This window comes from Patagioenas fasciata (genome assembly GCF_037038585.1).
Source record: "Patagioenas fasciata isolate bPatFas1 chromosome 6 unlocalized genomic scaffold, bPatFas1.hap1 SUPER_6_unloc_2, whole genome shotgun sequence".
NCBI lineage: Eukaryota > Metazoa > Chordata > Aves > Columbiformes > Columbidae > Patagioenas > Patagioenas fasciata.
The window spans coordinates 3219065-3231928 of NW_027288504.1; the positions used below are offsets into that span (position 1 = coordinate 3219065).

At 50.8% G+C, this 12864-nt stretch overlaps 1 protein-coding gene across 1 annotated transcript; it reads right to left on the minus strand.

Moving 5' to 3' along the window:
* Window positions 1–3442: 3442 nt before the first annotated feature.
* Window positions 3443–4387, minus strand: LOC136116119 (olfactory receptor 14J1-like). The gene has a single exon (XM_071802932.1). The coding sequence runs from the start codon at window positions 4385–4387 to the stop codon at window positions 3443–3445; it is 945 nt and encodes a 314-aa protein (XP_071659033.1).
* Window positions 4388–12864: the final 8477 nt, after the last annotated feature.

Consider the following 12864-nt stretch of genomic DNA (forward strand, 5'->3'; position numbering starts at 1 on the left):
AAGAGACCCCTGAACACCATCTCTGTCCCACTGACCTTTATGGCACCCCAAGGAATAGCTGACAGCATCAGTGCTCCCTTGGGTTCATCTCACCACATGCACACAGTGGACATGCACACGATGTGTATGGTTACATCTCATCTGTGCAATGAAAACATGGACTTTTGACCTATTATTTCATAGAATCACAGAATGTCCGGAGTTGGAAGGGACCCACAAAGATCATCGAGTCCAACTCTTGTCCCTGCACAGGACACCCCACAGGTCACACCGTGTGTCTGAGGACATTGTCCAGTCTCTTCTTGAACACTGTCAGGTTGGGGCCATGACACCTCCCTGGGAGCCAGTTCAGTGTCCAGCACCTCTGGGTGAAGAATCTTTTCCTCATGTCCAACCTAAGCCTCCCGTGGCACATCTTCCTGCCATTCACTCGGGTTCTGTCACTTGCCACCAGAGAGAATAGATCTGTACCTACCATTCCTTCTCCCCTTGTGAGGAAGCTGTAACCACCATGAGGTCTCCTTTTAGTCTTTTCTTCAGCTCTGATGCTGAGAAACCCCTTGGTTTGCTTTCAAAAATTGAAAGGAGAAGCCATGACCTCCAGGCAATGGGAAGGGGGATCCTGTCCCTCACACATGTCTCAGGGGTCTTCCTGGGACCATGGGATGTGGGTGTGCAAGGCCAAGGGAAGATCAGCACTCTCACTGGCTGCTCTTTGGAACACAAACCATGGGCTGATCCAGCTCCTTCTGGGTGACCTTTTGCACCACAGCACTGCCCTTCCACTGACATTTCTTCCTCCTGCTATCCAGTCTCCATCATTCAAGTTGCATTTTGTGACTTTTTTTTTCTTTTCTTCTACTAAGGAAAACTCAACCATCTCTAAAAATTGTTCTTCATGCAGGGAACCCAACCTGTTAGTCTTCTTGTGGTCTTTTTCCTGACCGGAGAGAGGTCACCACACCATGATCTCCTAAATCCCATTATTGCTACTGGCTTTTCAGCTTCTCTGGCAGACACGACCATGTTCCTGCTGCTGTCCCGTCGTGTTCTCAGGTGGGATGGACATGACAACCCATCTCCAAGGCCTTTTCCTGGGTAGTGCCTGTGGGCACTTTGGCAGAGGTTCTTTCCCAGCCATGTCCCTGCTGCCTGGCTGTCACCTCCAGAGACAGGACTGACCTCACCGTCCCCTTCACAGCCACATCATTCTGACTGGATTATGAGTGTCTGAGACACAACTGAACTCATAACACCCCACACCCATCCATCCCTCTCCTTATGGCCCAGGATCTGACCTCATAAACATATGTTTGTTTATCAAATTCATGTAATTTATTTCCTGCTACTGTTTTGAGCGGAGAAATATTCTTCACAGGAAGTGCTGTATTTATGTTGAAAACTTTTAGATTTCCTCCTCTGCTTCTTTAAATTCTTTTTTTCTTCTACCGCTACCTACTCTTTCTTCAAAGACTTATCCAAGACAAAGACTCGTTGACTCACAGAATAACTCATCTCATTCTCGTGCTCAAGGAATGGTGAACCAGGTGAGGTTGGTCAAGGTGTCTGCCCAACTTTGTATCATCCACGAAGGAGCTGAAAGTGCACTGCGTCACATCATAGAGGGGGAGAATGAAGACATTTGTCAAAGTGCTGGTCATTGAGCGTTGTCACTAGTAAATGGCTGCACAGAGGACTTTGTACCACTGGTGACATGTGGGCTTGATTGTTCAGCCAACTTCCCACCCAGCGTCCACTTCAGCCCAGACAGCACCGATCTGCCTATAAGGACATCACAGGAGACCATGTCTGAGGCCTTGAAAAATTCCATGTCCACAACATGCCTTTCTTTCCCCTGCCCATTTGGGTTCAGCAATCCCTTTCCTGTCCTTCAAGAGCGTGGAAAATGGCTACAGGAGGACGTGTCCCATCCCTTTTCCAGGGATCAGCCCGTAATTCTCCCAATTCTCATTCCTGTCTTTTCAAAGAAGGGTTTCACATCTACCTTTGCCATGGACCCCAGGACCTCTCTGATTGTTGTGGAACTTACAGAGCACAATCCTGAATCGTGGGCACAGGTGATGTAACAGACAGGACCACTTGCAATGAGCCTGTCCAAAGCAGCTGAGATGAATCTCACTGGGACAGTGGTGCTTTTCTGGAGTCACACACAGAAATGTCAGGGTTGTGTCAGGTGTCCCCATCTGAGCTGGCCTTGTTGTCTGCTTATGCACCCATGATGTTCAGAGACAAAGACATTCATTTAGTCTAAAACGGAGAGGCAGGAGTCACAGTGTGTCTCTGGCCTGCTTTTGCCACTCCCAGAGGAGGGGAAGCACCTCAGCCCTATAGTGGGTCACCCTGCTCTGCACTCATGTGAGGTGCTCCACGTCATGAGGAATGGACAGAAGCACTTCCCAGTGCTGCATTCAGTGAGTTTCTCATGGGATTTTACTACCAACATTAAGTGATCTCAAGACATTTTCTGTCCCACAGGCTTTCATGGAACCCCAAGGAAGAGTTGATGGCGTTTGCTCTCATTCAGGCTTATTTCACCTCACGTACACGACACGCCTGCTTAAAGCTCATCTGTACAGTAGAGTCATGGACTACTGACCTACTCTTTCAGTGCATTTCCATGGAGAGACAAAGAACATCTGCAAGCTGGGGCAGAGGCCAGTGCTGGAACTGGTGGTTGTAAGGGGCTGGTCCACGATGGGTGACCTGGGGCAGAACCTGCGGGGTGTCCAGTGCACACCTGACCCTGCTCTGCTGGTCCTGCAGGTCTCTGGCAGGAGGCCTGGCTGTGAGAGGACACTGCTGTGTGCCAGCCCTGCACACACACACTGTTCAGATGTACACCAGTGTTTCAATATGTGGGCCACTTTCTTAAGCATGTCCTTGAGAGAAGTTTTGGAAGAAGACCTAGGCCTTCATGCACAGCCCTGAGGAGATAGCAACTATTCTGAAGGCCACTTCTGTCACAGAGCGTCCATTGCCTGTCCCTGTCTGCGCTCACAGCACTGACACAGCAGGACGGTGACCAAGCTGCCAGAGCACTCAGGCCTTGCACCAACACAAAGGATGAGAAAGAAAGTGTGGAAGTGAAAATACAGAAGGTCTAGAAGACCAAGTGCTGGTGCTCCTTGGCAATGCCTCCGTTCTGGACTCTTTTCCCCTCCTCCCACGCACACAGGAATTGTCTCTGCAGCCCCAAGAGTCCTAGAAGAATCTCAGAACAAAAATGTCAATGCAAGGCCACTCACACAGAGTAAGCACAGCTCCTTATTAACACAGGAAAAAAAAAAAACAAACAAAAAAAAGATTTAATTAGAAATGGAACGACCACATTTATCACAATTCAAAACCAATAACAACAAAAACAAATACAGAAGACAGACAAGGCCTCTAATGAGTTACACTATAACTGCTGTCCAGAAAGTCATGGGCAGTTTATAACTTGAGGAGAACATCGAGTCATCAGCTTCCAGACAGCAGCTTTCAGCTCCTGGTTCCTCATGCTGTAGATGAGGCGGTTCACTGCTGGAGGCACCACCGAGTACAGAACAGACACCATCAGGTCCAGGGATGGGGAGGAGATGGAGTTGAAATTCAGGTAGGCAAACATGGCAGTGCTGACAAACAGGGAGACCACGGCCAGGTGAGGGAGGCAGGTGGAAAAGGCTTTGTGCCGTCCCTGCTCAGAGGGGATCCTCAGCACGGCCCTGAAGATCTGCACATAGGACACCACAATGAACACAAAACACCCAAATGCTACTAAAAGACTAACCACAATAAACCCGACTTCCTTGATGTAGGTGTTGGAGCATGAGAGCTTGAGGATCTGGGGGATTTCACAGAAGAACTGGCCCAGGGCATTGCCCTTGCACAGTGGCAGTGAAAATGCATTGGCCGTGTGCAGCAGAGCATTCAGAAACCCAGTGGCCCAGGCAGCTGCTGCCATGTGGACACAAGCTCTGCTGCCCAGGAGGGTCCCGTAGTGCAGGGGTTTGCAAATGGCAACGTAGCGGTCGTAGGACATGATGGTGAGAAGATAAAATTCTGCTGAAATGAAAAACAAAAACAGACAGAGTTGGGCAGCACATCCTGTGTAGGAGATGGCTCTGGTGTCCCATCTGGAACTGGCCATGGACTTGGGGACAATGCTGGAGATGGTGCCTAGGTCAAGGAGGGCGAGGTTGAGCAGGAAGAAGTACATGGGGGTGTGGAGGTGCTGGTCCCAGGCTATGGTGGTGATGATGAGGCCGTTGCCCAGGAGGGCAGCCAGGTAGATGCCCAGGAAGAGCCAGAAGTGCAAGAGCTGCAGCTCCCGTGTGTCTGTGAATGGCAGGAGGAGGAACTGGGTGATGGAGCTGCTGTTGGACATTTGCTGCCTGTGAGCATGAGGACCTGTGTGAGAAGGAAAGACAGTTTCGTGTTAGGGGCACGTTCTCTGTGGAAAACAAATGTACTGTTTCTCATGGAAAAACTCCTCCCTGATGGAAGGATGTTTCAGTCAATTATGTTTCTACCAATTGAAAAAACAGTTCATCACTGCTTAAAATAAAGCTTGGTCATCTAGATTCCATGAACACACCTCTGGGGCAAGACCTCTGAGTTATTGTCAGACCAAAAACTGACCCACACTCCCACCCCAACCCCAGAGAGCAAGAGCTCCAGGGACAGGTGGAGAAACAGGGAAGAACACTGCAGTGCTACCAGAAAATAAAGCAAGGACAGAAAGGCAGATGGGCATGCTGTGGAACCTTCTCCTTACCCGGCTGTGCTGCTGCCACTCACATAATGACACTGTAGGGCAAGTACTTTTAGCACCTCTTTTGTGTTCCACGTTCCAGGAACCCTTCCCCTGGAGATCCAGCTGCTGAGGTGGAGACTCATGACCTGGACCCCATGGCTTTGGGGCAGAGGCTCTGCTGGGGAGGAGAAGAGACCAGGGGTTGCATTGGGAAATGTGTCTTTGCTGCAGAGGATTTGAGAGAGGTTCCGAAATCCCATCCCCAGCATTTCTGGTAGCAGTTAACTCCTCCTGCCCATGTCTATGTGGCCTGTAGTTGTGTCTCTGTCCCTGGGTCTGCTCCCTGTCAGTGTCACAGACCCCGTCCCACCCGCTGTGTGCTCAGCTCTGTCCTGCTCACACCTCCTGGCACTGCCCAGGGGCAGCTCTGTGTGTGCAGGGGCTCAGGAGCAACTGAGACAAGTCCTAACGAGAACTGGGGTCTCAGTGTCTTCTCCAAAGAGAGAAATAAATCCCCATCTCCCACTGCACACCCAGACAACCAAGAGTGGAAAACTGAAAGCACAGACTCACCCCCTTGCAGCTGTTGCTGTCTTGATGTCCTTGTTCAGAAGGACCCTCTGCCATGTCTGAGGGGTTGATCTGGAGCTCTGAGCAGCCCTGACCCACACAGCACCCTTCAACCCCACAAGTTCCCTGCCTGCCCTGCCGGGGGTCGCTCCTTCCACCCACAGCTGCTGCCATGGGATCTCCCTGGGCAGGCTGAGCGCTGACCCTGGCAGGCAGCAGAGTCCCTGCCCCAGCACAGCCCTGGTGTACAGGGACCCTGCTCTGCAGGACAGCTCTGGGCACCCCTGGGAGCTTACCCGGCTTCACAGCTGTTCAACACTGCCTGACAAGAGCCCCCTCCTTACAGATCCCACCAGCTGTGCCTGTGCCAGTTTTAGGAAATGCCTCCAGGAGCTACAGCTGCACTGCCCTGCACCCAGAGACTTACCATGGCAAGGGCTGCAAAGGTTTCTCCTCCAGTGAGCTCTCAGTCATCCTCCCAGTCCTGACCACCTTTAATCTCTCTCTGCCTTGCTCATCTCCCTGAGATCCCCATGCAGAGCACTCAGCCCTGCTGCGTGTGCAGAGGAGCTGCTCCTGGGCAGAGCTGTCTCTCTGCAGCGCTGCCGCTTGCCAGGAGCTCCCTCTGTCCCAGGAGCCCAGCCCAGCTCAGCAGCACAGGAGCAGCCCAAGGCGCTTTAATAACCCCTCTGGTGGGTTTGGTGCTAAGTCTGTGAACCTCAGACACAAAGAGGAAGGTTAAGAAACCTCTCAGGAAGTCAGATGCAAACTCCAAAGTTTCTTGTAATATTAATGAGTCCCACTGAGGGACACTACTAAGGAAATGACCCCAGGGTCTTGTTAGAGAAGAAAACTGAAGGCAGTCATGACAGGTCAGGAAAAGAAAGGTGAAGGTCTCTCTAATGATTGGTAAACTTGGATGTGTTTTATTAACCAAAAGGCCAAGCCGAGACCTCCAGCCCTGGGAAGTCAGATCCTGTTCCTCCCACGTTCCCCATGGTCCTTCCTGGACAGTGTGATGTGGGCCTGTGCAAGGCCAAGGGCAGGACTATGGTCCCACACCTCCCAGGGTCCTGGCTGGGGACAAGGAGGCCATGAGGCCCCTGTGCTGGAAGGACAAGGTGTCTCCTCACAGGCATCAGAGGTGCAGACAACAGCCATAGCCAAGGGGAGAAGGAGCTCATGTCTGCTGGGGCTTTCAGCCTCTTTACATCCCTTGATCATCTCCACCACAGCCTGTCCTGTGCTGTGGCATCCCCTGCACCTCTTTCCCTGCAGGCTGCAGACATCCCCCCTGCTGCCCCACCTTGCTCTTGTCTGACCATCTTCCTTCCTTTGCTGAGATGTCTCCATCCTCCCCATCTGTTCCTTGAAGCACAAAGCCTTGGGCTGATGCAGACTCCCTCTGCTGACCTGCTCCACCACAGCACTGCCCTTCCAGTCACATTCCTTTCTGCTCATGTCCAGCTTGGACCCCCCCAGCTGCACTTTGGGCCATCATTTCTTTTTCATGCTCTTTCCCACTAGGCAGAAACCTCCACCACCTCTGAAACCACCCTTCAAGCACTCTCAGGCTACTCCTGCACTGCTGCAGCCTCCCCAGCACTGCTGGGCTGAAGCAGCCCAGGTCCCTCAGCATCCCACACCATGTGCACAAGGTGCTGAACCTGCCTTGGCAGAGCCCTGCACTCTCCAGTTCCTCCCTGCTTCTCCAAACTGGGAAGCCGCACACTGGCACACCCCCGTGTGTGTGGGGTCACACCAGTGCTGAACCGAATGGGATGAGAACTCCAGGTGTCTGGGTCCCCACGCTGCTCCTCATGCAGCCCCGTGTGCAGCAGGAATGAGATGAGGCCTTCTTCAGACAAATGAAAGAAGTCTCATGTTTCCAGGGCTGTGTCCTCGGCAGACCTGAGATATCTCAATATTTGCAAGGCACCAGCCATCCAGGAGGGTTTGGAGCTCATTGACAACAGCTTCCTGACACGGGTGACAGAGGGGTCAATGAGGTGAGGTGCCCTGTGGGACTTCAAACTTAGAGAGCAGAAAGAGTTTGGTCAGGATGGAACAGTCAGGGATGGGAAAGTGGAGCTGAAGCTCCTGGGAGATGATAACAAGGCAAGGAGCAGGATTTCAGGAGAGCAAGCTTTGTCCTCATGAGGGACCTCCTTGGGTCCTATGGGATATGACCTTGGTGTCTGCAGTGCTTTTCTCTCACATTTCCTCCCTCCTCTCTCCCATCTGCTGTTGTGCAGCGTTTTTTACCCTTTCTCAAATACAATATCCCAGAGGTGCTGCCAACATCACTGAGTGGCTCAGATTTGACAAGGAGTGAGTCCATCTTGATGCCAGCTGAAATGGGCTCTGTCTGATGTTGGTCAGACTCCTGTTGTCTTCTCAGAGAGGTGACAACTGTAGCACAGCCACACTCACCTCCAGTTCCAAGACTTGTCATATAAACCAGCACAGGGTGACAGTGCTTTGGGTGTTATAAAATGCTGGATTATGGAGAAGTAGTGGAAAAGATCTTCTGCCAGCAACCTGAAGAAGTCACCAGTTGATGAGCAGTATCCTATCAGGAACTGTAATTGACTGACATTCAGTGGCCTGGCAAAGTTGCAGGTGCCAGCAGTCCAGAGGATCTTGGGCCAACTACTTAACATGTCCGCTTGGTGGGCAACAAGGGTGATTCTCACCTGGATCTGGAACTGGAAAACAAAAAGAGCTGGTGAGGGATGTGAACATCAGTGTCCACTTTGGCTGTTGTGACCTGGAAGCAGTGGGTTTGCAGGCACCAGAGGGGAGGGAGGAAGGCCAGCAGAAGAGCACAGGCTGGTGGGCTCCAGCAGAGAAGACTTTGACATACTGGGGGATGGCGGGCAACGCGGTGACATGAAAGTAGGTCTGGGTAGGATGAAGGAGCTCAAGAAATCTGATCAGTCTTACAAGACAGCCTGCTCCAAGAACAAAATGTTTTCTCCAAGTACTATGTAAAGAAGTATTTGTCTTATGAGGCTGCTCGTCTGAACTGACATAGCTCCAGGGGAAAAAGGCAGCACACAGGAGGTGGAAGCAGGGGAAGCTGCAAAGGAGGAATTTAGAAACCTTGTCCACGGATGTGGGGATGATGCCAAAGCTGCCCTGACCTTGATACCTGCAGGGGAGTGTAAGGGCAGCAAGATGAACTGATTCATCTTCCTTACAGCAGAAGAATAGACAAGGGTAACATGGGCCTGCTGCTGAATTCGTAAGAGTAGAATCAGGCAGGACTGAGGTTCTTCATGGCTTCTTTGCCTCCATCTTCACCAGCAAGGTCTCCCGGGACTTGGTTCCTGAAGGCAGGAGTCTGGAGAACACCCAGCAGTGGATGGGCTCAAGTCAGGGGTGACCTGAGCAAACTCAGACACCATTACAGAACAGGAGATGGGTCATTTGACCCGCTCCCTGAACACAAGTATCACTGTGCTGTGACACCTGAGATTCCCAGGAACACCCACCTCTTGGTCCAGAGGAGTGTGATTCCTCTTAAGGTGTCCTGGCCTGTCTCCTCACTCACATGGTGATTTAGGCACCCACTTTTCTGACATATTTTCTCTTTTTCAGGAGATGCACCACATCAATATGAACTGGAGGCTGCTGATACCACCTGTTTTGGAAAGGGAGGGAAGGGCGAGCAGGGAAGGAAATAGAAGAAATTTGGCTTCGTTGCTCTTTATTATGGAAATGCTTTTTGTTTGACTATTCCTGAAACCTCCCTAATCATCCACACCAGACTTGAAGCCTTTAGGAAAATGCTGCACAGAGCCTTGGCTTGTAAGAGCATTTTCGATGTTAATGAGCCCTCTGCTGCCATGATCCTGAACTGCAGCTACTGAAACAATGAACAAACCTCTAGTAAATTGAAAGGCAGAAGCAAACCCCAAGTTTCTGAGGGTGTGTGGGACCCTATGAAGGGCCATCGCTGACACAGCTGTGAAGGAAACAACCAGTGCAGGTCCCTGTCCCTGGAGGCTGGTCAAGGAAAGACTTGGAGACACTGGTTACAGGTGGTGAGGGCCATGTGGAGGTGGCTCTGATGCCATGTCAGCCCTTGATGCTTGTTCATCACCAGAATGGCTGAGCCCTGATCCCTGGAACCTGGTAGACTTTTCTCCAATGTTTTTCAAGGCTTTTCCTGTGGTCAGTGTGAGTGTTTTGTTTTTTGGGGGTGGGTTTTATGTCAAGTGCTGTTGCTTTAACTGCAAGGGTCTGGTTTTCTGTGGAGTTGGAAATGCCTGCGAGTTCCTCACAACTCATCCAGCTTCTTTCATACACCTGGCAATGGTCACCAATCACCTCAGTGTCCCAGTCCCAAATTTGCTTGTGAGGCGCAGAATGACCTTACAACCCTTGAGGTTATAAAGAGGGTATGCATTTATTTACGACGCCGGACACACAGGGAATCATTTCACCTAATGCGTGTGTAAAATTACAGTAGCTGTGAACTTGGTTAAATGCAGTAAAGTGTTACATATTCATGAAAGTTTTAGGAACACCTATACATATTCATAACCTGTCCCCAAGAGGGCGGTTCTTATTACAATGAGTTCCGGGAGACCATTTCCAGAGTCTCCACCTCTGGCTCCTCCTGGTTACAGCTGAGCAGTGATCATGAACCCGGGTCTTCTTTCTCTGTATACAGTCACCTTTGGTCCAGTGTGATGAGTTGGTTGGGTCTCAGACTGCTGAGTCGGTTAAAACTGGCATATCTCCTGTCCTCTGCCCAAGACTCTGTAATCTGGTTCACCAAAGGATGCACCAAGGATTATTATCTTTGCAAGGTGTCAGTGAACTCCTGTTTTTCGTACAATAAGTTACACGGAGTTAAGCAAGGCTGGGCAAGAGTGATGTGGGTTAAAGGGTCAGCTCTCTAAGTGTCTTTAGTGATGTGGGGTAGGGTTAGTTCCTTAAGTGTCAAGTGTTAGTTTTTCAGTGTTAATTAGTTAAAACAAACTATAAATACTTCAGCAAAAAAAGGAGGGCTAAGGAGAAACTTCATCCTTCATTGGATGCACACGGAAATATATTGACAAAAGAACAGGGAAAGGTTGAGGTACTAGAAGCCTCCTTTGACTCAGTCATTAATAGTCAGAACAGTTGTGCTCCAGGTATCCAGCCCCCTGAGATAGAAGACAGGGATGAGGAGAAGAATGAAGTCCAAACAATCCAAGTGGAAATGGTTGGTGACCTGCTACACCACTTGACATCCACAGGTCTATGTGGCCAGATACACCCACGGGTGCTGAGGGAGCAGGCAGAGGTGATCCCTGAGCCTCTTTCCATTATCTACCAGCAATCATGGCTGAGTGGGGTTGTCCCAGTTGACTGAAAGTTGGTGAATGTGACACCCATCTACAAGACGGGACATAAGAAGGATCTAGGGAACTACAGTCCTGTGAACCTGACCTCAGTCCCAGGGAATAGTATGGATCATATCATCCTGAGTGCCATTATGTGGCAGACACAGGACAACCAGGTGATCAGTCCTAGGCAGCATGGGTTTAAGAAAGGCAGGTCCTGCTTGACAAACCTGACCTCCTCTATGAAAAGGCACCCTGTATAGGGGATCAGGGAAGCTTTAGCAAGACTTTGACACAGTTTCCCACAGCATCTCCTGGAGAAGCTGCAGCTCATGGCCTGGATGGTGTATCTGCGATGGATAAAGAACTGGCTGGAGGGTCGGGCCCAAGGAGTTGTGGTGAACAGAGCCAAATCCAGTTGGTGGCCGGTCATGAGTGGTGTCCCCAGGGCTCAGTATTGGTTCCAGTTCTGTTTAATTTCTTTATCAAGGATTTAGACAAGGGGATCACGTGCACCCTCAATAAGTTTGCAGATGACACCAAGTCTGTTGGGAGTGTTGACCTGCTAGAGGGTAGGAAGTCTCTACAGAGAGATCTGGATCAGGTGGATCGATGGGCTGAGCCCAATTGTATGAGGTTCAACAGGGCCAAATGCTGGGTTCTGCACTTGGGTCACAACAACCCCAGGCAGCGCTACAGGCTGAGGGAAGAACGGCTAGAAATTTGTTGAGGACGGAAAGGACCTGGGGCTGTTGTTGACAGTGGTTGAACCTAAGCCAGCATGTGCCCAGGTGGCCAAATAGGGCCAGTGGTATCCTGGTTGGATCAGCAATAGTGTGGCCAGCAGGACTAGGGCAGTGATTGTTCTCATGTACTGAGGACTGGTGAGCCTGCACCTCGAGTCCTGGGGTCAGCTTTGAGCCCCTTATGACAAGAAAAACCTCGAGGTTCTGGAGCAAGTTCAGAGAAGGGAACGGAGTTGGTGAGGGGCTGAAGAGCAAGTGTGATGAGGAGCCGTTGAGGGAACTGGAGCTGTTTAACCTCGAGAACAGGAGGCTGAGGGGAGACCTTATCACTGTCTACAACTACCTGAAAAGAGGTTGGAGTATGGAGGGCGTTGGTCTCTTCTCCCAAGTACCGAGGGATAGGACAAGAGGGAATGGCCTCAAGTTGTGCCAGGGGAGGTTTAAATTGGATATTAGGAAACATTTCTTCATGGAAAAGGTTGTGAAGCCGTGAACAGGCTGCCCAGGGAAGTGGTTGAGTCACCATTCCTGGGGGTGTCTAAAAGATGTATGGAGAAGGTTCTCTGGGAAATGGTTTAGTGCTAGAGTTAGGTTATGGTTGGACTCCATGGTCTCTTCCAAATCAAATGATTCTATGACTCTATGATCCTGTGTTTCTATGCTTGAAGAGTTATTTCCCAGATGGCGGAGCTTTCCTTGGAGGTATGAATCATAGAAGCATAGAGAGTGTTGGAAGGGAGCTTCAAAGGTCATCTAGTCCAACTCCCCTGCCATGAGCAGGGACATCTTCAAGCAAATCAGGCTGCTCAGAGTCCGCTCCAGCCTGGCCTGGGAATTCTTCAGGGATGGGGCATCCATCACCTCTCTGGGCAACCAGTGGTTGTGTTTCATCACCTGCGTTGTAAAAAATTGTAAAAATGTCTTCCACTTGTGTGGCCTCAATCTCCCCTCTTCTAGTTCAAAATCATCACCCCTTGTCCTATCACAACAAGCCCTGCTAAAAAGTCTGTCCCCATCATTCTTATCGACCTCTTTTGAGTACAGAAACCTGTCAATAAGGTGTCCCTGCAGCCTTCCCTTCTCCAGGCTGAACTGCACCAACTCTCCCAGCCTGTCCTCCCAGCAGAGCTGTTCCATCCCTCTGATCATCTTGGTGACCCTGCTCTGGACCGTCTCCAACAGGTCCACGTCTTTCCTGTACTGAGGGCTCCAGAGCTGGATGCAGGACTCCAGGTGGGGTCTCACCAGACTGGGGCAGAATCCCCTCCCTTGACTGTGATACTGTGACCTGCTGGTCATGCTCCTTTGGATGCAGCCCAAGATACGTCTGACCTTCTGGGCTGCAAGTGGACATTGACGGCTACAGTCCAGTCTTTCACCCACCAGTCCCCCCAAGTCTTTTGCGTCAGGGTTGCTCTCCATCCCTTAATCCCCCAGGCTGTACTGATACACA